Here is a 25758-nt window from a genome sequence, read left to right as displayed (position 1 = left end):
GTGTAATTACATTCCAAATTAGATGATGTGGTAATGGCCATGGATTTGATTTTGCTTCATTTTCAATTATAACTCAGAAAAAAGAAAACCCAACAACACACATAGAACACAAATGCAGAAATACAAAGATTTCATAGTTCAACCTCATTGTGAAACAGAGTAAACACAGACGTTTTCACCGTGGAGGCTGGGATGGTTTCAGGTATACGCCAAACGATCATGGAACAAGAACTAAACGCATTTTCATTGAAATGCATTGCACATTTTATTTATTTATTTAATTTAGATTTTTCCACTCAGACAACAGCCAGTTTCACTTGTTCAGAACAGGAATTTGTGTGGACCAAACATTGAATGTTTCATTTATTATTTATTATCATTTATTGACTGAAAATGCATTCAACTCATTTACACTAAATGTGTACACCAACAATTCTGTGATATTGTTTTTAAAAACAGATGTGCATTAACTTAAATTTAAGTATAAAATTTCAGCTTTAGGGACAGTGATCACTGATGACAATTTCACCCTTAAATTACAGGTTGTTAAAACTATTTTCCACTAATTTCATTTTTCTTTATAATACAGAACTTAATATTTATATAGTACATTTATTTCTTATTTTCTTTACAATCACCTGCTACAATGTCTTCTACAGGAATTGGTGCAAATGAATTAATTTGTAATGACAAGATTATATATTTGCTATGCGAAATTTAAAGAAAGATTTTACATTCGCTGCAGCATTAACTTTTTATTTCATGCAGCATAATTTGAGTAAGATGTTCAGCACATAGTTGTCTCCATCCTTTGCACTTTTTGCCTGTAAGTTCTTCCTAATTGGCCTACTTCTTTAGTTACATTTTCTTTCCAATACAGTTCCCAGTATTTATATATTTATTTCTTCTTTCCTATTACAATGTTTTACCATAAATTGTAAGACTGAAATCTCTGTATTAAACCAACCTTATAAATAAAGCTATTTCATAAACACTCTTAGGAGCAACAACATATATCAGTGTATTAGATGAAGTGTGAAAATCATCAGTGCAAGACTTATAGAGAAGTCATCTAAACATGAAACGACACCATATGTTGGAAAATAATTTTCTCAAGCCCTGGAAACATATCAGAGGCCTTGATAACACTGAACTATTGAAAGAAGCATTTTCTTCTTCAAGCACATAAAAACTAAACTTGTGGGTGGCAGGTGTCTGCCTGTGTTTGTGAAAGTTTTTTTAATTTCTTGGTGTCTTTTTCTTCAGTATTGCAAATGCAACAACCACAATGTATTGAAACCACAGCCACCACAGAATCACTGGACTTTCCTCACACCTCTGATTTGGGGAAGGTCCCTTTTACAGTAACTTCAGACAAGTAATATCTTACACAAGTCATATCTGAATCAACATATTCCTCAAAGATAGAGCTGATACCTGATAAATAGTGTCAGACTCAATCAATCAGTGTCCTGAACCAAACAACCTCCTGTGTTTCAGACCCTGCTGTTTCAGCTCCAGGCCTAATTTGTCCTCCCCTGCCTCTGTCATTTGTCTTTACGTTTCCCTTCCGTCTGATATTTGCAGTTTGTTTCAAATGCCCTTTCAACATGTCCTTACCCTCTCTCAGTGATTTATAGGTGTCCCTGGTCATGACTGAGGCCTGTAAAATTCCTTTTTCACGAAAGGATCGTGTAAGCGCAATCTTGTTTTCCTTAAAAGAACAATTTGCGACTGGGGGTGAGGTGGTCTCACACTTATTTTGCAATTTTTGCACAAAAGCATGTGAATGCTTTGAAGACAAAATAGTGTCATGCACACACTGGTGTCACTAACATGCATCTTTAAAAGACTGCACGTATTCGGAATGGAAAGCTGTCGTGGCTGTCATTTCTCTAAACTTAAACCACTTGGCCTGAATTGTTTTTGCTATTTTGACCATGAAGCATGACCAAGGTTTTATGTAATTTCTTACATTTAAAGTATATGCCTGTCTATTTTCACTTGTTTATATTAATAATTCTCTCCTTCAGACTGACTTTAAATCTTGCTCATAAAGACAAAGCCAGTAGGTCATGAGTGATCTGATGATTAGAATTCATAGGCCCTTATGAGCACTGATTATAAACTCATAAGACCCACAGCTACAAATGAGTATCAAAGTATTTAATTTATTGAGATGTTCTCCAACTTAAAGGTTAACAACTTACGTTTGAGTTTGTGCACCATCTGCTGTCTAAACACACTAACTGCAGTCTGATACAAGCAGAAAGTGCCAAAAGGCAAGAGCCTCATCAAACAATGAGGATTTATTGCTGCTGGAAAATTGTGAATGCTTAACATAAACTGAAAGGTGACAGTCTAATGCATCTGAAGAACAAATTAGTGTGACTGGAATATGATTATAATTTTCTTTTCATTCTTTACACTATATATATTGCAGAATGCCTAAATTATAAGATACTTATAAATACAACAAAGAAATAAAAGTAAATGTATAATTAAGTATAATTTTATCTTTAATTTTAATGCTGTATAGAGTAGGGCTAAAATATGACGTTTCTGATAAATATGCTGCCTTTTAGTTGTAAATCTCAATGTGAATATCCAGCTTCAAATAAGTATAAGGGTATGATTATAAACGAGATTGGAACACAAAATGTACGATAATAATTCAATTTTCTTGTTATGTGTGGACTGCAACCAAAAGGACACACAAGCCAGTGTCTTCTTGTGCAGTCCCAAGTTTGGATAAATGCAGAGGGTTGTGTCAGGAAGGGCACCTGACATAAAACTCATGCCAAATTAAACATGAAAATTATGAATTTTACACAGTGTCTGACTCACCATACCAGATCGGTCAGCACCCAGGATAAGAATGACCGCCACCGGTGCAGGTGGAAAAGGGGCAACTGTTGGTCGGAGAAGGAGAGGAGGAAGGCATGTTAGTAGGCAGAGAGAAGAGCAAGCCAAGAGTGTAGGACTGACAGTAGGGACTTTGAATGTTGGGACTTTGACAGTAAAGGCTAGAGAGTTGGTTGGCATGATGCAGATAAGGACGGTGGATATACTGTGTGTTTAGGAGACCAGTTGAAAAGGTAGCAACGCTCGGAGTTAGAAGCAGGGTTCAAGTTGTTTTACCATGGGTCAGATAGGAGGAGAAATGGAGTAGTAGTTATCCTGAAAGTGGAGTTTGTGAGGAACGTTCTAGAGGTGAAAAGAGTATCAGACAGGTTTATGAGTCTGAAGCTGGAAGTTGAAGGGGTGATGTTCAATGTTGTGAGTGGTTTATGCCCCACAGGTAGGATGTGAGTTAGAAGAGAAGGAGAAATTCTGGAGTGAGTTAGATTAAGTGATGCAGAGCATCCCCAGAGGTGAGAGAGTGGTCATTGGTGCAGATTTCAATGGACATGTTGGCGAAGGGAACAGAGGTGATGAAACTGTGATGGGCAGATTTAGTCTTCAGGACATAACCACACAAGGACAGATGGTGGTAGACTTTGAGGAAAGAGGATGACAATGGCTGTGGGGAACAAATTACTCCAGAACAGGCAGGAACATAGGGTGCAGATAAGAGAGGAGGGAGAAGCACTCAGGTGGACGACATCTTGTGTCAACATTGTAATCTGAAAGAGATCAGTGACTGTAAAGTATTGGTAGGGGAGAGAATAGCCAGACAACACAGGATGGTGGTGTGTCAAATGACTCTGGTGGTAAGGAAGATGAAGAGGACCAAATCAGAGCAGAGGATGAAGTGGTGGAAGTTGAAGAAGGAAGAATGTTGTGTAGTTTTCAGGGAGGAACTGAGACAGACTCTGGGTGGTCAGGAGGTGCTTCCAGATGACTGGACCACTACAGCTAATTTTATCAGGGAGACAGGTAGGAGGGTACTAGGTGTGTCAGAGGGATCGAGGAAAGTGGACAAGGAAACTTGGTGGTGGAATGAGGAAGTTCAGGGGTGTAAACAGAGAAAGAGGTTAGCTAAGAAGAAATTAGGGAATTGTATGCTGGGTTGGAGACTAAGGAGGGAGAGGTGGATTGGTACAGGTTGGCGAAGCAGAGAGATAGAGAGGGGAAGGATGTGCAGCAGCTTTGGGTGATTAAAGATAAGAATGGAAATGTATTAACAAGTGCCAGGAGTGTGATGGGAAGATAGAACTAGATAGAACTTTCAAAAGTTGATGCATGAGGAAAATGGAAGAGAACAGAGAATAGAGGAGGTGACGGGTGTGAAGCAGGAAGTAGCAAAGCTTACTAAGAGTTAAGTGAGGAGGATATTGAAGGGGATGAAGAGTGGAAAGGCTGCTGGTCCTGATGACATACCTTTGGAGGTATGGAAGTGTCTAGCAGAGCTGGCAGTAGAGTTTCTGACTAGTTTATTTGATAAGAATGTGGAGAATGGGAAGATCCCAGAGGAATGGAGGAGAAGTGTACTGGTGCCAAAGAATAAAGCTGATGAGCCAAACAATGAAGTTGTGGGAAAGAGTAGTGGAAGCTCGGCTAAGGGCAGAGGTGAGCATTTGTGAGCAGCAATATGGTTTCATGCCTAGAAAGAGAACAACAGATGCAGTATTTGCTTTGAGGATGCTGATGGAGAAGTACAGAGAAGGTCATAGGAAGTTGCATTGTGTCTTTGTAGATTTAGAGAAAGCGTATGACAGGGTGCCAAGAGACGAGCTGTGGTATTGTATGAGGACCTCTGGAGCAGCAGAGAAGTATGTTTAAGAGGTGCAGGACATGTATGAGAGCTGTAAGACCATGGTGAGGTGCTGTAGGTGTGACAGAGGAGTTCAAGGTGGAGGTGGGTCTGCATCAAGGATCGGCTCTGAGCCCCTTCTTGTTTGCTCTGGTGATGGACAGACTGACAGATGAGGTTAGACAGGAATCACCATGGACTATAATGTTTGCAGATGATATTGTGATTTGTAATTAGAGCAGGGAGCAGGTGGAGGAAAATCTACATCTGCTCTGATGTGCTATAAAAGACTATTAGCAAGAATGAAAGGAAAGGTGTTCAAGACGGTGGTGAGACCAGCGATGTTGTTCGGCTTAGAGACAGTAACACTGAAGAAAAGAGCTGGAGTTTTGACGAGGATGGGCAGGATCAGGAATGAGGATATCAGAGGGACAGCTTGTGTTAGATGTTTTGGAGATAAAGTCAGAGAGGCAAGATTGAGGTGGTATGGATATCTTCAGAAGAGAGACTGTGAATATATCGATAGCTGGATGCTGAAATTGGAGCTGCCAGGCAGTAGGTCAAGAGAAAGACCAAAGAGGTGATTTATGGATGTAATGAGAGATATAAGGATAGTTGGTGTAAGAACAGAGGATGCAAAGGATAGTTTTCACTTGTACAGCTAGACTATAGACCCAATAGTCTAATAGGAAAGGTTGGCATTTTTTAAAAGTAACTCCGGCTCAGTAGGTGGCGGAAGGCACCTTTTGGCTTGTTTAAAAAAAGACGCGAAGAAGACGCAAAAGCGGAAGAGACGTGGCACATAAACAGAGTACGGAAGCAGTTAGCTAACACGCAGTCAAGTTATTGATGACAACTTCTCTATCCTTCTCTCATATGAATTTTACAGGAAAGCTTACATGACAGTTATACTATAAATTACATGAAACAATCCGGACTTCATTAAAGGTTTGTAAAATGTTACTTGTAAACATTGGTCAATTGGGGTAGAATTTTACCATCTAGTAACATTAGCTCGCTAATGCTAAGTAACGCTTTGGTTTGCTGATAACTTATAGTTAAGCTAGCAGTTGCTAGTTCAGATAAACGTGGGCTGTCAGAAAGTGTTGTGGCTGACACACCCTATGAATTGCTTTAAAGGTCTGACTTGTCTCATGATTTTACACAGTGTGTACGCTAACGTCAACCTCGTTAAACCAGTAACGTTGGAATTAACGTTAGAGCTATTAAGGAAGTGACTTTTCAATTTACAGACATTATGGATAATGTATATATGTTACAGCTAGGCAATATGTTTAATTCTATTGGAATGTTACCCAGTTAGTCCATCTGAGTTTATTTTGTCATTAGTGGAATGGAATGGAAGAACTTAAACGCCATTAACAAAACAAATTCTATGTGCAAGGGTTATTATCTTTGTTTGTCTTGTCCTCTGCTGGTAACATGACAGTAGTGGTATGTTTTTTAAAGTCTCTCTACCTCTCTCTCTCTCTCTCTTTCTCTCTAAATATATATATATATATATATATATATATATATATAAAGCATAATTTTATACATATATACACACATGTTCACAAGTTCAAGTAAGAACGTTTATTTCATGATGGCCTAAATCAACATATAGGTATCAACCTTTTAGCATCACTTGTTTTTTGCTAGTAGAAGTAACTGAAGACAAGTCACGTGCCTCCTACAATTACTAAACATGATTACAAACGCAATCAGTACTTTAGAGAAATGAAAAGCTGAGTCTAAGACAAATCTCATTTGCTTTTTGTTGTAAACGCCATTAAATTTGTTCTCAGTGCAGCACAGGTGGATATGGGTCTCTGCAAGTGCCCAAAGAGAAAGGTGACCAATTTATTCTGCTTTGAACATCGTGTAAATGTGTGTGAGCACTGCCTTGTCTCCAATCACAATAAGGTCAGTCAATGAGCAGTATCATAATTTATGTTTCGTACTTGTAACACCTCATTACATTCCTGCGTTTCTGTTCTCTGCTCTTCAGTGTATTGTGCAGTCATATTTGCAGTGGCTTCAGGACAGCGATTATAATCCCAACTGTACGCTGTGTAATAATCGTCTGACTCTTCAAGACACAGTCCGACTGGTCTGCTACGGTATATTAATATTATATTATAATATTATGGAATATTATATTCAACTAAATAACTAGAAATACCTCCCCTTGTTCTGTGTAGTTTTGGTTATTCTAATATAATAATATTATTTAAATTCGTTTTTGTTTTTTGTTTTTCTCTCCACAGATGTGTTCCATTGGGCTTGTCTTAATAACTTTGCATCTCGGCTCCCTCTCCACACGGCCCCAGCAGGATATCAGTGTCCCACGTGTCAGGGTCCAGTGTTTCCCCCTTCCAACCTGGCCAGCCCAGTTGCAGATCTGCTGAAAGAACAGCTTTCAACTGTCAACTGGGCAAGAGCTGGTTTAGGGCTACCACTGGTAAGAGCCAATTAATGTTTAATCCCTTGTTTGGTGAGGGCCGATTGTAGTGATGTATTGTCTAAGGCAAACTGGGATCCTTGACAGATTGAAGAGCCCATTGGGAACCATGAGGAAACTACAGCTAATGATGTCACAGATTACACTGATTGGTCAACGTTTGATGGTGAGCCTTAAATGTTACGGCGATGACGTTACATTGTACCTATGCAGACTCATTAGAAACTGTTTGTGTCATTTTACATTATATTGCAAGTGGTTAATTTTTTTGATGAAAGTCAACCTTACTAACAACATAGTCAGATAATCTGTTTTTTCTTTGTTTGTGTCTGCAGCACAAGAAAAAAGTAGAATATACTCCAGCCACTCTTTTAACACCAGCCTCAGCCCCCCACCAAATTCTGTCTTACCTCCAGCACAGGAAGACCTTGGAGGTGCACATAAAAATGGGGATCCAAATGTGCAGGATCACTCTGTGATCAATTTTACTACTGCCACCACCAGTGACACAATTACAATTCACACAGGTATATTAATAGTACCTTCTTTTAGCTGATCATTACAAAATTACCATTATAGCAGTGTTTTCCGCACATACTTGGGTGGCCCACCCAAGTATGTTTACTGCCGCCCAAGTATTTGGCCACCCATTATGTCTAAGAAAACGACGACCTCTGCAATCAGTTTACTATAGGACTATGTCCCCTCACCCTACCACACCTGTAGACTGCTTATTTGTCGCATAAAATGTCAAACAAGTGCTCATATCACCTATTTGTATGACTGATTCCATGATTGAAATTGATGACAGGATCAATGAAACAAGTTGTTAGTGTGTTTGCTTTCTCCACACGGAGAAACAGACAACACTGCACAGCTGCCTTTACTAAAGATTGTCTATATAGGTTAAGAGTTATCACTCTGTAATAATTTTGAACAACCAGTGGACTAAGTGTCTGTAATAGTGGTAAGCCAATTAATTTGGCAAATCTTTGACATTTTTGTTTATTCTGCAACATTTTCACTCGCACACACGACTGAAAAATAGTATCTTTGAATAAAAAAATTAAAATATTGGTCACATCAGTATCAGTAATTCGGTTGAATGCATTTTATTGGCACTTTGTAGTTTCCGAATGTTGCTACACTTTATTTGTTATTGTATGCACATCGACATAAAAATCAAGTAATCTGCCTATAAAAATAGCTTGGCAGGACACATGTTCAACAAGTATAATTTAGAATGACGGTAATATCAGCTCTGTCTGCAATCACTCATTCATTGTCTCATTAATCACAGTAAGCGTATTGGCTGATTGATAATGACTTGAGATTTAGTGATGGTGATAATGACTTATAAATGTGTTTAATGTCAGGACTGTTATTTTATTTAGAGGGTGGGAGCTAAATACTCATGTTGTATGTACTCTGTTGCAGAAATAATTGTCGGTTTATTAGGGACACTTAAAGCTAAATGTAGTCAGTTTAATCCACCAGTTTTTTATTAAATCCTCACCTCATGAAGGAGTCGATTGAGCTGCTGTATGAGCATTGCAGAACAAAGCTTCATTGATACAGATGTGATAAAATACAGATTAAAAAAACATATTGCTCCACCACTACTCTGTAGTCCCAAAGACTCTAAGACTGAGAGCTCTTTATCTTTCAGAATCTTTCAGTCAGTAAATCAATAAATAAAATCTGAGTTCTGAATCAGGAGCTTTGGTGGCCTATTTGACCCACCTAGCTCCTGGAAAACAAGGTATGCCAAAGTAAGCGGTTAATATGTAAGTATAAACCGCTTACAATCAATATTTATACTTTTTTACATTAAGGACCCCCCCCCCTGCTACTTATGGGCGAGCCATAACCTCATGTATAATCAATATCTGTGGGAAATGTTTTACAGCTTATTGTTTCTCTGAAGTTTATTGAGATTAATTTTTATTTTCCAGCATCATCCCCAAGAAAGATCTATGATACACGGGACACTGGTAACAACTCTGTCACGCAGATAGACTTTGACGACGACAAGTACCGGAGACGACCAGCGTTAAGCTGGTTTGCTCAAATTCTCAAGTTAGTATTATCATACTTCGGTCTGTGGTTTTCTACTTTCCTAAAAGTTGAAAACGTTTTTGTGTGATATGATTTAAAAAAAAAAAGTATTTATTTGCATTTTAATCTTTTTAGGAATCGCGCAGGTGGTAAGCGGACAGCTCTGTCCTGGAAACAGCGAGTCTTTATACTTCTTCTGGTCGGAGTTCTGGGATTCTTCACATTGATCATCATCATGGCTAAATTTGGACGGGCCTCAGCTGGCTTAGACCCAAACTTAGATCCTCTTCTTAACCCTAATATTCATGTGGGGAAAAACTGAAAACAACTATTGATCCTTCTTTTGTGTAATAAAACACAAGTCTGTGTAGAACAAGAACAACTGAAATGGGACTTTCCAGTACATGGTCAGCCCAACAGGTGGAGCCATGTACCCAACTTGAAAAGAAGACGCTGCAGCTGCTCTTTACAGTTGTAGCAAATCCCGAGTCCCATTAAATTTCTTCAGCCAATGTAGATGCACCAGGACCCCATGCAAACCCTGGTTTCCTGTTATTAAACAAAACAGCCCACGAACTCCGATGGTGACTAAGGCCTGACACGTACAGACAAAGGAGTGAGCATTTGTTGCTTTGAATAGCTGTTAATAATAGGGGCATTTATATATATTTCCAGCTAACATTTGTCAGTGTCCTTTCTAAGTTGATTTTTTTTAACTTCAATTGAAACAAACACTTGTTGATGTTGAACTTTTGTTTGCTGACAGAAGTGTGACAGTGTAGATTGCTGTAAAAGGTTGAGGAAATGTCTGTCTGTATTAACTGATTTCCATTTGGTGATTTGAATTGCGTGGCCTTGTGCATTTCTCCTGTAGAGAATTGGTGGCCCTCACAACTGGAATCAAATATCCCCCACACTTAATAACTATTTATTGGTGTCTGCATTACTTGTTAAATTGAGTGGATTGCTTTTAAATTTACCATACATACTGTATGTATACTTTCCTGATGTTTTCTGACTGCTCATTAAATGACACTACTACAAAGGCTCTCAATTGTGACCACTATCTAATGCTGAATATTGACAAAATCCAGACTGAAGGACTTGGAAGTTGTGTTGCGTAACTTCAGTGAGAAGATTATGATATAAAACACTATTGCTATTGCACATTTGATTGCAGTAGCTAGAACAAATTAGTTTTTCTAGTGCCCAGTTTTCACGTATGGGCTGCTAGTTGAAAGCATGCATATTAATGCCATCACAGTAGTATTTGTATTAATTTTAATTATACATTTAAACCATCTGTGTGCATAAATGAATGTGTGTGACATAATTGTGATCAATCTATCTTAATGTGAATATGATAAGTTTTCTAAGGATTATTTTGTCACGTTCTTGTGTGTTTTGTGAAAGAGCATAACCAGTTGCAGTTCAGGCTTTAAATACTTTTAGTTCATTTTATTAATACAGCATTTTGTGCATGATGTCACATTGTAGTCAAAGAAACATTCTCATAAGTTATTTTTAAAAATGGATATGAATATTAGATTTTTTAAAACATTAATCATTCATTCATGTACACCAGAGAATAATCTAAGTTACATTTGTTTTATCTTAGTTTTTGTATGTGACTTTTTTACACACACAAGTTTTCTTGTGGCATCGTTTGCAATCATAGCACAAGTAGAGGTTATTTACTGGAACACATTTAGAAATAATTCTGTAGGGCAATGGCAGGGTGGCAGTATTTCAGCATAAAGGCTACTGTACTTATCATTGAGTAATTATCTCATATTATGCAACTTTGTCACGTGGTGCCTAGAAATCAATATTCACCAATAAGTTACGTATCCATTTGAGCGTTAGTTGCCTCATCTATTTTTCCATTGTGTCTTCCAAACAAGTCACAGCATAGTTTGCCATTGATTGTCACTGGATCTGAGCCATGTTAAATTGATGCAGGGAAAGGTGCTGGCGGCGATGAAGATTATCCATGCTGCAAAATTACAGTGACAATGACAGATACCTAATTACACGAACAGGCTGTAATTTGTGTTTAATATATTTTTTGACATATGAGGATGGCTAAATATAACAGTATGACATTGTACCTTTGCAACTATTGGAGTTTAGTGTATTTCTGAGTAATTCTGTGTTATTACCCGTTGCACTGATATAATAGGCAAATCCTGATCAATTATGTGCCACTTTGTTGTTAACATGCATACTGTAAGCAGCACGGTTTTCCTGTACCTCTGCTTTACACCCACAACAACAATCATAGATGGGAAAAAGATCTTTGTATAAATCCAAAGTAAAGTTTTGTCCTTGTTAATGGTTTGCGTTTACTTTTGTGTTTTCTAGCTCAGCTTTGTGTCGGGAGTATTATCACATAAAGAAAGGACGCAGTAACAAGTGGGAGAGTACTCTTTAAATATTCTAAAAACGTACTGTATGTAATACAAGATGATAGTGGGTAACAACTGATACTCACACACTACCACTCAGCTTCAACTGGCTTTATTTCTGACAATTTCTCTCTGCTGTTACAGCTTTTGATGTATCATAATCATCTGTGTTTTTTGGTAGCTACAGTGAACCATATATTAAACATTGTTGATTTGCTAAAGAAACCTCAGAATTTTCTCTATAATACATGAAGCATTGTCTAAAGATCCCAGACAAAAATGCATTTTTGTCACTACGTGTCGTATATATGCAAATTGCATCTGATTTGTATGTTATTGTCGAGTTGTTCTTCATTGCAATGTGGTAGACATTCATAATTGTATCTCTAAAATACAGGCATACAGTAAGCTATCAAATAGAAAAGAATATAGAGTATAGTTCACCACAGTTCAACGTAGTGTGCAACAACTGGACTGTCTGTTATTGGATGTCATAGGCTATTGATGTGTGACAGTGAGTGTTTCACATGTGCTTCCCAGTTAATTTAGAAGGTGCATCCCACATAGAGAATCACTTTGTTTCTGGTACGCAGCAGTGATCACCGTGGTTAATGAACATCAATGAACACCTCTGCCTGCTTCTTTGAAAACGTGAGTACAGATTTTTGATGTGTAGTTAATGAGACAAATATCTGAATTAACTTTTCTGTAATTGTGCTCTGAGCTATCAATTACTATAATAATGAGAAAAATACTAGAAAGCTAAACAATGCATGACAGTGTTGTTTGTAAATTTACAAATCTGCAATTTGCACAAACAATAGGACAACATTTTTTACATTTACTCTTTTACTGCATCAACCTGCATTTTTTTATATTCCACTAATTAGTATTTATGTTACTCATATAATGACCTTTTTTCATTACCATGTTTTTTCTCCAATTACTTCAAAAATAATTTAAATAAATAAATATAATTGTTATCATTTATACTTGTGAATACACTTTGTATACATATGGGTAAGCATACTAGTTTTGGTAGATTGAATTATATAACAAAGTGTTAAAAATATTTGCTCTGGGATCAATATTGTGCCAGTTTCTGAGAATGTTTCTCTGCTGAAAAACATTTCAGAGATGCTAAAGGTCATAAGTCTGAAATGTGTGACCAACAAAAAAAAGACCAGAAATGTGGTAAGACTGCTAATTCAAAATCTCAGCGAATAAAACAGCATCACCAAAGTCAGAGCCACTGTCATCACCACTACCAGCAGTCTGATGACACTGATAGCCACAAGTAAGTTTACCATTTTTTGTAATGTAATTTTTGTATTATTATTAGAACAGGAACATTTTGTATTTTTTGTTTACTTTTGGTTTTTACTTGTAAACGATTTAATTTATCCAAGGTTGTTGGATATTAATAATCATTTTTCTTTTTTGAAATAGCACCGGTTCAATGGCAGAGGACAGTATTTTCAGTGACCTTCAACGTCGAACTGGTCATGACAAGACTCATCATTCTTGCACTCACCATTACCATCACAAGCAAAACCGTCGCCATGTTTCTCTTTCAGAGTCCTTGAGTTCCCCTAGTGATTCCTCGTCATCCTCCTCTTTTTATTCATCTTCATCATCATCACCCTCGTCTTCCTCATCTTCTTCTTCTTCCTTTTCATCCTCCTCCTCGACATCTTCCTCTTCCTCTAGCCTGTCCTCTGAGAACAGCAGTGAGGATAGATGCCCCCTTAAGAAGCCTCAGCATTCACAGTCCTGCACTGACATTTCTGGAAAACACAGCTATTTTGATGAAGGAGATGACACAGCTCCTTTAATAAATAAAAGGGATTATCTGAATAGGCATGCTACCAAAAACCGAAGGGAGAGAGAAAAGTCCTCTCAATGTGGCACTACCCAAGGCACCCTGAAGAACAGCCAGAAGATTATAAAAGGCTCAGGAAATTATGGAAGTTTCCGCAAATCCAAATCGATGGAGGCTCTCACTAGACCTAAAGAACAAGAAGGACATGGAAAAGTTGATGAGGATGAGCAAGAGAAAATAAAAAGCGAAGCCAGGAAGAATTTCATGAAAGAAAAAATTAAGTTCTCTGCTTTTCTTAACGAGATCACTAGGCAGGTTCTTAGCCCAATGAGACTCACCACACTCGGGGTTACAGATGCTCAAAGACCCTGCAGTCCAGGTTTGTCAAGTGTTAAGTCTGGTAAGATAGAGAGCAGCATTGATAACCCTGGACAGGAAAGGAGTTGGCCTGGCAGTGCAGACTCAGTTAGCTCCAGGAAGTACTCCCATACTAGCAGGCATTCAAGTCGACTCTCTCAAAGTAAGTCTTTCCGCCACCTTTATAGCCACCGTTCCACAGATTCACAACATCACATGTGTCACAAGCCCAAAAGCTGCACTGATCTTAGTTGCGATGCTCAAACTCCTCAGCATCGCTCCCGTTCACCTTCTCATAAGCACATCCTTCACCACCACCAAGAAGACAACGCTGCTAGTGACCGTCATCATGAAGGTTGCAACAGCCCAAGACATCACCATCACCGTGGACGACACCACACTCCTAGCAGTCAACCTGGAGGCCCCACTTATCAACATGGTGACCCCCACCATGCTTCTCGTCACTGCAACACCTCCCATCGTCATGATCATGGAGGTCGCTACAACTCAACTCACAACCATGGAGAGCACCCGATTGCCACTCATCAACATCACTCTCATGCTCATGATCATTACTATGGAGACCATTATGGTCGTTCTCATCACAACCACCATGCTTATGCTTATCACCTTGAAGCACACCACAGTCCAACTCATTATCGAGAAGGTCACTACACCCACTGTGGAAATGATCCAAGTTCAGTTCACCACCACCAAAGCAACCTCCCAAACACAGAATGCCCTACTACACCACATCACCATGGACACCATGGAGATCATCACAGCCCATCACATCTGCATCGCCACAGAGACCACCACAACCCAAAACATAGCCATCGCAATGGAGATAATGGAGATCTTCAACATCACAGCTTTAGCTATCGTCATCACCATGGAGACCACCACAGTCCAGGGTGTCAGCATTACCATGGGGATCAACATAGTGATTCTCATCAGCATAAGAATGTAGACTACCACATTAAAGACTATTATTACCATGGAGACCACCCCAGTGTGGGTCATCAGCATCATCGAGACAACCACCCCCCTGAATCTCATCAACATCACCATGGGGACCACCAAAGTTCAGACTGTCAGCATAGGCATGGAAACCACTGCAATGAATCTTATCAGCATCACCATGGAGAACAACATACTCCAGACCACCAGCACCACCATGGAAACCATCACAATCCAATCCATCAGCATCATGGAGACCACCAAAGTCAGCTACATCAGCATCATGTTGGAGACCAACACAGTGCACATGATGAACATCACCATGGAGACAACCACAGTGAATCTCTTCAGCATCACCATAGTGACCACTATAGTCCAGGCCATCAGCATCACCATGAAGACGAGCACATTAAATCCCCTCAGCATCACCATGGTGATCACCACAGTCCTGGCCATCAGCATCACCATGGAGATGAGCACATTAAATCCGCCCAGCATCACCATGGTGATCACCACAGTCCTGGCCATCAGCATCACCATGGAGACGAGCACATTAAATCCCCTCAGCATCACCATGGTGATCACCACAGTCCAGGCCATCAGCTTCACCATGGAGACCCCCGTGGTGAATCTCCTCGGCATCACCACGGTGATCCCCACATTCCAGGCCATGAGCATCACCATGGAGAGCACAAGAGTGAATCTCATCACCATGGAGATCACCATAACATAAGTCCTCACCAAGGACATTGTGCTGAACCACAGCCTAACCGACCCCATTCCAAGAAAAACCATAATGACTTTGATGTCCATGATGACCACCACACTCCTTTAAAGGGGCCTTCTACTGGCAGTCTCCTTCCACATACAAAGACTGATTTGCCCAGGAATAGCAGCAGCCCCTCCTACCAGGATGAGGAACAGACCAGCTTCACTAGCTCTTCATTACATAAAGTAGGGCACAAGTTCAAAGACTATACTTCTTCATAAAACCACTTGTTACAACAAGTTAATTAAGAACTGATTAGCAGGTCAATAGTTTCCCATGTTTAACATGACTGATGTACAGGTTATGCAATAATTTTCCACTAATCCGCATAATGATTTGGGCACCAGTGAACATATCACTGAAGGCAATAGATTAGTTGTTACAGGACAATTGATAAGTTATCACACACAATCTAATAGTAATCAAAGTTATGTTGTTTGTACATTGTATCTTTGCTCATTTGATCTCTTCATTTTTTGGTGCATCGCTAATGGTATTGATCATATTTGTTCTTGTCAAACTGAAGTCAAACTTTTTTTCCCCCTTTTTTCACTGCAGGAAAAGCCTTGTGAGTTAGGTACAATCATGTAAGTGTGATACTGCAGATAAATAAACTGATAATACACACACTTGAATAATTTCCTGCCCAGTGTGTAAAGTGTGAATTGTTTGTATCCATTCTGACAGGATACTACAGAAGCAAAATGAAGGCTTGCATCAAAGTTTGCTGAATTCAGCAGTAAGGATGGAGTGTTTAGGAGAGGAATTTATGAGCAGCCAAAAGCTTTTGGAGATAGAGCTTCACAGGACACGTATGGAACTTAGCAGCCTCACAGTGAAGTTACAGAGGTAAGGAACGCATTTTTGATGAGGATTTGGACGGATTAATAATCTCATAAAAAGCATCCTGCAATATACTATGCTGTTGTATAGTAATTTCTTTCTCTATTGGTTCTTTATATTAGTCTACATGATAACTGCTCCTCCACACAAGAGACCAATAATCTTCTAGAGCAAAAGCTTCAGTCGTTGGTGAGATCGCAAGTATTTTGCAAGTAGTTTTTTGTGCATGAGCACATGAAAAAAGTTTATAAATGAGTCCTTTACTGCTGAGCTAAATTAAAATATTTGGAGGGAATTACCACTTACTAAAAGGTTATCTGTTCTAACTTTGCTTCCTGTAATTTCTGTCAGGTTCAGAGTATGGAAGGAGAACGTGAGAGGTTGAATCAGCGCATTGTGGCACTGACAGAGCAGCTTGCTGATGCTAAATTTGCTAATAGTGTGGAAACACTAAATGTAAGATCTTTTCCTCCTTTTGGGTTCTGGGAAGTGGTTTTACAAGCACGTTTCAGAGACAGATGAAGAAAACTGATTTAATCAAGAAACTAATTAATTTTAACCTCTATTTGGTTGAAGGTAACACCAGTGGTGCACAAAACTGACCACCATTTTGAGTTAGATGATGGCATTAATCAAGTGGTCCACCCCATCACTCCCCCTCCAGCTCAGTTCATGGACAGCCATAACTATGAAAAGGCCAAAACTGCTGCGCAGGAGCAAACTCTGGGGTCAGTTCCAGAAGAGGAGGAATCTGATTGGTCAGAGATGGGAGAAGAGACCCCAAGGTTTATGCTTACATCATCAAAAAGAGGTCAATCATGGAGGCTTCAGGAAGTAGATGTGGACAAAGACAGTGAGTCAGGGGGTGAGGAAATTGTCAGACATCCAAGACAGATACCTCATTTCCAGTTCACCATCCATAATGAAATTTTACCTGCACCCCAAACCAATGCTCACCCTCCTGACTACATGATCCCGAAATGTCCAAACTTTGGTTCTACCATCCTGATCCGATCAGCTAGCCTGGAGGAAATTCCTCTGGCTCGCCATCACTTGCAAAAAGAGCTAAGAGGCACAGAGGCCATGATGGACCTGCACTATTCAGGGACTGAAGCCATTGAGGATTTAGATAATGAGATCATTCATCACTGGAAAACAAGCAATGACAGGGAAAGTGCTATTGGGAGGCCATTAGAAAGCAGAACATCAGAAGTGGATTGCAGCCTGGCCCGCCTGGAGTCGGCTGAGCGGATACTCAACCACTTACTATGTGAACATCAGACCAGTGAAGGAAAAGGTCAAGGCAGGGCTGAAGTGCAGGGGTGGACAGGAGGAATTCCAGACCAGGTGTTGAAAGGGGAGCGAACACAGCTGTGACATTAACATTGTACAATCCACTGTCTAAAACCCTAAAATTATTTTTGATCTTTATTTAACAATATAGAAGAAGCTATTTTTCAGTAGTCCACTAATTAACGTGGTTTGAGGAGCCTTGGAATTCAAACTACAAGATTTGGTGGTATTGATATTTGTATTTACTTGATCAGCTTGTATCTAACTAGCCAGTAGTTACAAAGTACAATAAAATTAAACAATAAAGTAAAAAAAAAAAAAGATTAAAAGTATTAAAAAATAGACCAATTCAGTGTACTGCAGTAGTTACACTTGAGGAGCAGCAGAGGGTCCAATAGGATGCAAACTTGTCAGTCCTGAATTGAGGTGGTGCTATTAGTGTGAGATAGTGCCAAAATATAGGAAACTTAAGAAAACATGTATTTTACCATTATTTTTTGTGTACATTGAAACATCTTTTAGAGCTTAGATTTGTTCATTTAATAGTAAAATGTAATGCAAATGTGTATTTTTTGTTGTAAGCATGTTCTTTCCTTATTCCTCGGCTAAAAAAAAACAAACAATTGTTATTATTTGCTTTGTCCCATGAACCATAGGTTGAATGAATTTAATGCATTGTTTTATTCAACTCATTGCAAATGCAAATTCAATGCACTGCAAAAGTACAATGTTAAAACAATTGTTTCCCAGTGTTGTCCTGTCTTTGTAGATATATATATAATGCTATAGAATAATATAGTTACTTACAAATATAACTATGGTTTGTAATAGCTTTAAATGTGTATGTATAAAAACAGTATCTATATAAACAGTATTGTCCTGTCTTTCCACATTGTTCAACATTTTTATTATCTCCTCAGTCAAAAGTAATGTTTGTTTGCAACTCAACTCAAGTGTCCTCAGCTTATGTCACTGTAACTCTGTCCATTATTCATCCAATAAAAGAAATGAAATATGAAAAAGTTTTAACCGCTTACAGTTATTTATTTCTTAATCCATACGTATAGAAGGATAATAGTAGATAGTGATACATCTGGGGAGGAGCTCCTTTATGTTTTGTTGCATGGAAAATTGCAGGAAAGATATTGAATGTAAATAACCAGGGGCACTTTTTAAAACAAGATGCAATACTTTACTAAGCTGAACCTCAAGGGCAGAGGTCGCAAAAGTAAAGAAATTCAATGCTCACATGAAAGTAAAAGTAAAAGCTACTCAGCTAAAAATAAACGGTACCACTTCAAAATTCTACTGTAACTCAGGTTTAAGTACAATATTGAATCTGATTTCAAAAATGTAAACAATGCATTAGGACAGTGAACAAATTGCCTTGTGAGTTTCATATAATGTACAGGTTTAAGGAGATAACAACATCAAAAGCCTTCAGTTAATTAAATTTCTTTTATCCAGAAATTGACCTTTTAGTTATCTAATAAAACAGCAAATGTTTGGGGGCGCACAGCAGAGAAACCAAACATTTTAAAAGAAGAAAAAAATTCATTTTACAATTGTGAAGCAAATTAAAAACAATTTAGTAAATAATATTAAAAAACAGGAACTAAATATCAATAATATATCAGAACTAGTTTTGAACAAAAGCAGCACATACTCCGATCAGGCATAATATTATGACGACCTGTGCAATTTAATGCAATTCAGTACAGTGGCTCTGCCATGAATTCTACTTTTACAAAGTAATCACTTCTCAGTTTTTTGGTTAAAACTGTCAGAAATGTGTAATTTTACTATGTGTTTATTATTCAAAGTGTGTGGTGGGGTCATACTGGAGTGCATTATAAGACGAGGCGGTAACATGTTTTGGCCACCCTATTTAAAATTAATGAGGTGAAAGTACTCTGAAAGTATCAGTAATACTTGTGAAAAAGATATACATGAAAGTTGTGTACTGAAAACTTCACTTAAGTAAAATTACTAAAGTATTAGAATCAGAATATACTGAATGAAACATTTAATAATAATATCTGTCACTGAATTTCCAAACATAGATGGTTAATCCATGTTTATATATAAGTAACAGTTTTCAAGTAAAGGTAGTATCTTCCTCTCAATTGTAGTAGCTCCTAAGTACATCATGTTTGTACCTTTTCTCAGTTATATAGTACTTGTAGTAATTTTCAAAACACATCACTTCCTTTTTCCAGGCACGTCAGCTTTGAAGTTCCACTGCTTCTGACTTCACCACCAACATCCCAACCTCAACCTTCTTGCTATCTCATCAGCAGGGTCTAATGGCGCAAGTCCTTTTCTGTGCTCACTTAATAAAGATTCCTATACACAACCTATTGATCCCTCCTCATGAACCTCTTCATGTCCGTTCATGATCTTTTCTGCCTATGAACTGAATTTTATTCAGGTTTCAGAGCAGTGAAGCAGCTTTTTACATTCCCGCAGTTAATAGTGGAGTCACAAGAGCTGGCTATAAATCTCTGGCTTTTAATGGATTTTGCACCTCACAGTTTTTTATAATAAAGCAATTGTGAGATGCTCCTCCTGCTGCTTTCACCCCAAACTTCTTTAACTTCTGCATCCAAGCCATGGCCAGCACAAAGGCACCAAAGAGATAGTTATATTTATCCCTCTGATCTGCTCAAGGGTATTATAGGATAATCATCATTTCACATAACATCATACTCTTATTTCTACATTTCTTTCTGCTGTGGCTGAGCAGCACCATTTTTTCAATGGAAATGTTGCTCACTTACCATAGACATGACTGTGTTTTTTTTAACTCTTCCTTTACAATTCATACATAATTAGAAGATACAAGGAAAAGAATAAAATAAATCATTAGGATTTGTCAAAAATTCCTATTCTTATTCGTATATATGAAGTTGCATTTCAAGCATTTCAACTGACTTTTGAATGAAAAAGTATTCCAGTTGTGTGCACTGGAGGTGGTGTCATGAGGACATGTTATGGAGTTATTATCTAATTGTATTCATGTCCCTGTCAGGTTGAGTTTGGGTTGTCATCTGAGTCCACCTGTATGGGTGATGCTGAGCAGACAATGGCCTGGATTCACAGAGCAGTTTAATAGGATAGGTAGGCATTAGAGGTAAGACGCTCCCAGCATCCTAGTTTGCCAAATCCTGTGTGCCAAATCCACTGTGTGGCACACTGGACAGTACACAGTGGTCGGTGGAGAAAACTGGGCTTTTTTTCAACACGTTTGGGGACACAAATAAGGTGATGTTTCACACGTTTTGATACTTCAAGGACAATTATTTTAACTGTGTTTGTTCAATTGCCATTGTTTTATTTTTTTCAAACCTAAACTTTTGTCATGTTTAACTCGAGCCTTTGTCTGTCATTTGCCCTTCTCTCCTACAGAAAAAACCCCCCAGCATCGTCTCTTGTTGCCTCATCGCTCTCCTTCCCCTTTCCCCCGGTAATACTTAAAGTCCCTCACTGCAACCATGGTGGTGATGAAGATGAAGTTCCCTTTTCAGAAAAGGGTTAAATTAGCCCAGGGACTGTGGCTCCTCTCCATGTGCGCCTCTGCGGCCGGTTCTATGACCTTCACCCTGGGGTGCATCCTCAAGACAGAGCTCCTCAGAAGGGCAGAGGTATTTCTCAAAGTTTAAATGCCTATATTATGAAGCTACATTCCTACAACTAAAGCTTGGTTGTTACTATTTTTTTCTACTTTTGAGCTACCAGAAACTTACAGGATTTTTATTGTAAGTTACAGTAGTTGAAACAGTGTGCATATGTCATCTAAATGTGTTCTGGGAAGAAAATCAATACGTTTAGTTACCTTCAATCTGATTTGTGACAGGGAAAACAAACACATAAAAACTCCAAATTGTGCTATAAATATGTGCACTCAGGCTCTCAGGGACAGCTTTCAAGTATTAAAACATAAATTTCCTTATACACACTTGAAACCTGACTGGCAGCTTGTGCTACTTTTGAACAGTTGGGACATTGCAAAATAAACAAACCTGCATTTCAGGAGAAAACATGAAAATCTTTAAAAATAAATGCCCTTGCTAAGAGGAAATGCACAAGAAGTAGATATACCTGTGACCCACTTTGCATCCTTAATCATCATTTAATGATCAAGGCTCCGTCAATCTTAATCATTTTAATCCACATTTTGCATTATTTAAAACATACCTGTTGCCTCCTTTGAGAGCCAGGGTGTTTGGTTTGCATAATGAATACATAATGCATATGAAAATAAAAAACAAACAATAAATATTATACAATCAGGTAGACTAACTATGTACAGGCCCTTATGTATATTACATTGTAGTTTATGACAGAGGTTTTCCGGCCATCAATTTGCACTAAAATACAATCAGTGAAACTAATAAGAACACCTATAAAACCATGCTATGTTCTGTAAAATACAAGATATATGTGAACTTGTATTAAAAGTGAGATTACAAATTTTATTTTCTTTCTAAATCAGGTACAGTACTGTTTATAACAGAAACATGTCGTCGACTAATGTGGGTATTCTTCTTAATTTGGATGAACTGCTTTTCCTGTTTCTGCCTTTCCTCAGCAACTATACACTACAGCACTTGAGCAAAACATTTAAGCCCCTGTGGTCTGAAGTGCTCAATAGACTCTGATTAAATCAAGGTGCTCTTAATTAGGAGTATTTGTGCCTGACTATAATGCGGATGATGAAAATGATTATATGTGCATTCATAAGCTCCTTTATGAACTTTTGTTAAAAAAAATATTATGTGGTTTGTTCAAATTCACACTTTAACTTTAAATACAAAATGTTTCATCGGCCTGAATTATTAGGATTTGCATGTGAATGTACCATTAAAAGTAGTTGGAAAAAAATTTTGTAAAACATTTGGGTTTGAATTTTGTTTCCTTGTGTCTTTCACATATTCCTGATGAATTTTGAATTTTCAGATAATTTCAGCCAAATACACACTGAATACTCTTCTGTTGGGTCTTAATGCAACAATCATGTTGCAACATTTTTACAAATGTGTTTAATGTAGTGTTTATTATTTGAAATAATAATTTTTAGTTTTGTTTTTCCTCTTTCACAACAAATGTAATTTCTGTGAATTATACTTACAGGTGATGGATAACACAGACATACATGTTGTACCCAATACTCTCATGATAGTTGGTCTTGCCTCCTTGGGCATCAACTATTTTGCCTCAAAGATCTGTCAGGATGCTCTGGATGCTGGGCGATTTCCTCGCTGGAAGAATTTCTTGAAGCCCTACTTTGCTGTCTCTTGTTTTTTCACCGTCCTCATGCTGCTAGCTGTCATCATGAGCTATGCAATGAAGGGCAGTCTGGAGTTTTCTCTGAAGGTTGGCCTGAGAAATGGCATCCGCTTCTACAAGGACACCGACACCCCAGGCCGCTGCTTCCAGAAACAGAACATCGACCATCTGCAGATGGAGTTTCAGTGCTGCGGAAACAATGATTTCAGGGACTGGTTTGAGGTCCAGTGGATCAGCAATCGCTACCTTGATTTCAGCTCCAAGGAAGTGAAAGAGTAAGCTGTGGACAATATTGCAAAATGTACTGGTGTTGATGGGGACAATAGTGGGATGATAGTAATCTTAAACACATCTTTCTTTCTCTTTCTTTCTTTTTTAGCCGCATCAAGAGCAATGTTGATGGGCGTTACTTGGTCGATGGAGTCCCATTCAGCTGCTGCAACCCCAGCTCTCCACGCCCATGCATCCAGTATCAACTCACCAACAACTCAGCTCACTACAATTACGACTACCAGACTGAGGAACTTAACATCTACCTCCGTGGCTGCAGAGAGGCCCTGGTCAACTATTACATGGGCCTGATGAACACCATTGGAGCTGGAGTACTATCTGTCTTTCTCTTACAGGTATACTAGTAGTTGGACAAATGTGGTTTTAGGATTATTCAAGGCAGAGCTGGTGTTGTAAAGAAAGCTTTTAATTTAGAGGCTAGTCAAAATGAGTTAATGTTTCATATGTTTAAAGTTCTGCTTCTGTATGATTCAAAAATATAATTTGTAAAATGTGACGATGCTCTTAAGTGGAATCTGCTATATATATGACTTGATCTCCTTGTCTCCACTTTCCTTCTTCCTAGGGCTCTGTGCTGGTAAGCTTGCGGTTCCTGCAGACTGCCATGGAGGCAGTTGCAGGGAAGGAAAACACAGAAATCGAGACAGAAGGGTACCTGCTGGAGAAAAGTGTGAAAGACACCATCATGGAGTACGTTGACCCTGTGCTGAAGTTCCTCCTACTTAAAAATCAGGTTGAAGAGGGCACTCCTGCTGCAGGAGCCACCACCTCAGCTGCTGCCCAAGCTACCGCCTAAATCATGATGTACGCACATAAACAACTTTTATACACAGCGGGGAACCAATATTTAATCAATAACTGTTAAAAATTGAAAACAGAATTTATAATGCAAATTGGGAAAATGTACAGTTAGGGATATTTTCTTGTCAGATGACTATCAGAAATAATACTGTATTACTGCAGTATAGATACTCATGAGATATTTGACTGTACTCCAAATCAATAATATGCTCAAAGTCACTGAACCATTTTATGCTTCTTGTTATTTATATGAATGATAAACCCTTTATTGTTATACTGTATTTGTTTACAGCTCTACAATCACGTCATTGCTTTCAAATGAAATTTAATTGTCACATGATTTGGTTCAAATGCAATAAAACAATCAATAGTCAGCCTCTGGGTAAGCAATGCCTTAGTATCCCCAGTTATTAATTTCTTTTTTTGTCTTTTAAACGTGAGGGTAAGGCTGAGTGTAGAGAGAGATTAGGCACAATGCTCTGCTGCACAACGGGGCAATGACATAATATGAAAATGACTTAACACCACATATGACAAATAAAAACAACAAATCAGGGCACACAGAAATACTGTCATCCAAATACCACCCTCCATAATAGGTACCAAGATACTACCATCTACCTGCCTCATTTTTGCTTCCACTGAAAAAACAGGATTAAGAAGATGGATTAATCGATGTCAGTAATGCAATGAAGCCTTGAAGTGTGTCCTCGGCTCTGACACGTTTAGTAAAGCTGTTAATACTAAACCTGCTGCTCAAGCAGTTGTACATCTGCATCAAGACAATGTAAGATGCACGATGAGTTGTAAGATGAGTTGTAAGTTTAGTTGTAAGATGAGTTGTGCATATAGTAGGCTTTGCTGTATATAAAAACACAAACACTGAAATAATTTTTTACCAACAAATTGAGATTAAATATTTGTAATGTTCTTTTTATGTTGACAAAGTGTGATTGGTTGGTTTTCTAGGGAACTGTCTCTCTAACACACAGAAACACAAACACACAAATAAAAACTGGGGATACTAAGGCATTTTTTAAACTTTACTTTACTTTAAGAAACAAATAATACTTTCTTTATTCTTGTATACCATAATGAATATAGCTTTATTAAAAGTCCAGAAATATTGCTTCATATTGATTTGTTTTCTGAGGATAGGAAGAACAAATAAAAGCAACATAAGTATTGCTGTATGTGGATGTAAAATGTACTGTATATTTTGAGGAGGAAAAGGTAATTATCAAATTTGTCTTGCATTATTTTGTTATTCTTGCGGTTTAGTGCTTTTGCTCACCACTAGTTGTCAATTTCTTCAAACTCAAACTATTGTAAAACTATTGTTGTCTTACTTTTGTAAGAGTCAGTGTACAGTTTTTTTTTTTTAAATGATGCCAGAGAAGTATTTTTTGTCCATTGGAGGACACAACAAGCATGTTATTATTGTATAACATCAACTACTTCTTACCATACAAACTTTACCATAAAACTGAACAATGACTAAATTTACTAAAATGTATTAAAATTCAATCAAGCCGAAAGGAGAGTAGTAGTATTAAAATTCAATCCATTAAAAGTAAACTATGTAGTATTTTGTAATTCAGGTCTTAACAATTTGATAGTTGTAATTTGAAATTATGTTATCAACATTCACCGACTTTTTAAAAATAAACTTTATTTATATTAAAGAAGTTCTCAGAGAGACATTCT

The 25758-nt window shown here is 38.1% G+C and overlaps 3 protein-coding genes across 4 annotated transcripts; all 3 read left to right on the top strand.

Moving 5' to 3' along the window:
- The first annotated feature begins 5485 nt into the window (after positions 1-5485).
- zfpl1 (zinc finger protein-like 1) lies at positions 5486-10266 on the top strand. 2 transcript variants are annotated; one of them, XM_067494662.1, is made up of 8 exons: positions 5486-5644; positions 6505-6622; positions 6708-6819; positions 6967-7160; positions 7248-7326; positions 7496-7687; positions 9116-9239; positions 9354-10266. In XM_067494662.1, exons 2-8 carry the CDS (start codon positions 6521-6523, stop codon positions 9538-9540), a joined length of 990 nt encoding a protein of 329 aa, XP_067350763.1. In that variant the 5' UTR covers positions 5486-5644; positions 6505-6520; the 3' UTR covers positions 9541-10266. The 2 variants fall into 2 exon arrangements, with proteins under 2 accessions (XP_067350763.1, XP_067350764.1); XM_067494663.1 differs by having other exon boundaries at positions 5489-5644; positions 6510-6622.
- Positions 10267-12764: 2498 nt separating this feature from the next.
- si:dkey-273o13.3 (filaggrin-2) lies at positions 12765-18650 on the top strand. The gene is made up of 7 exons (XM_067494885.1): positions 12765-12923; positions 13076-15719; positions 16093-16121; positions 16222-16383; positions 16500-16566; positions 16729-16833; positions 16954-18650. Exons 1-7 carry the CDS (start codon positions 12787-12789, stop codon positions 17752-17754), a joined length of 3945 nt encoding a protein of 1314 aa, XP_067350986.1. The 5' UTR covers positions 12765-12786; the 3' UTR covers positions 17755-18650.
- Positions 18651-21164: 2514 nt separating this feature from the next.
- Positions 21165-24048, top strand: rom1a (retinal outer segment membrane protein 1a). Its single transcript, XM_067494561.1, has 4 exons — positions 21165-21314; positions 22804-23234; positions 23339-23585; positions 23816-24048. The coding sequence occupies exons 1-4, from the start codon at positions 21165-21167 to the stop codon at positions 24044-24046; spliced, it is 1059 nt and encodes a 352-aa protein (XP_067350662.1). The 3' UTR covers positions 24047-24048.
- Positions 24049-25758: the final 1710 nt, after the last annotated feature.

Source organism: Channa argus, chromosome 24 (genome assembly GCF_033026475.1).
Source record: "Channa argus isolate prfri chromosome 24, Channa argus male v1.0, whole genome shotgun sequence".
Lineage (NCBI taxonomy): Eukaryota > Metazoa > Chordata > Actinopteri > Anabantiformes > Channidae > Channa > Channa argus.
This window is presented reverse-complemented; position numbering and strand designations above follow the sequence as displayed.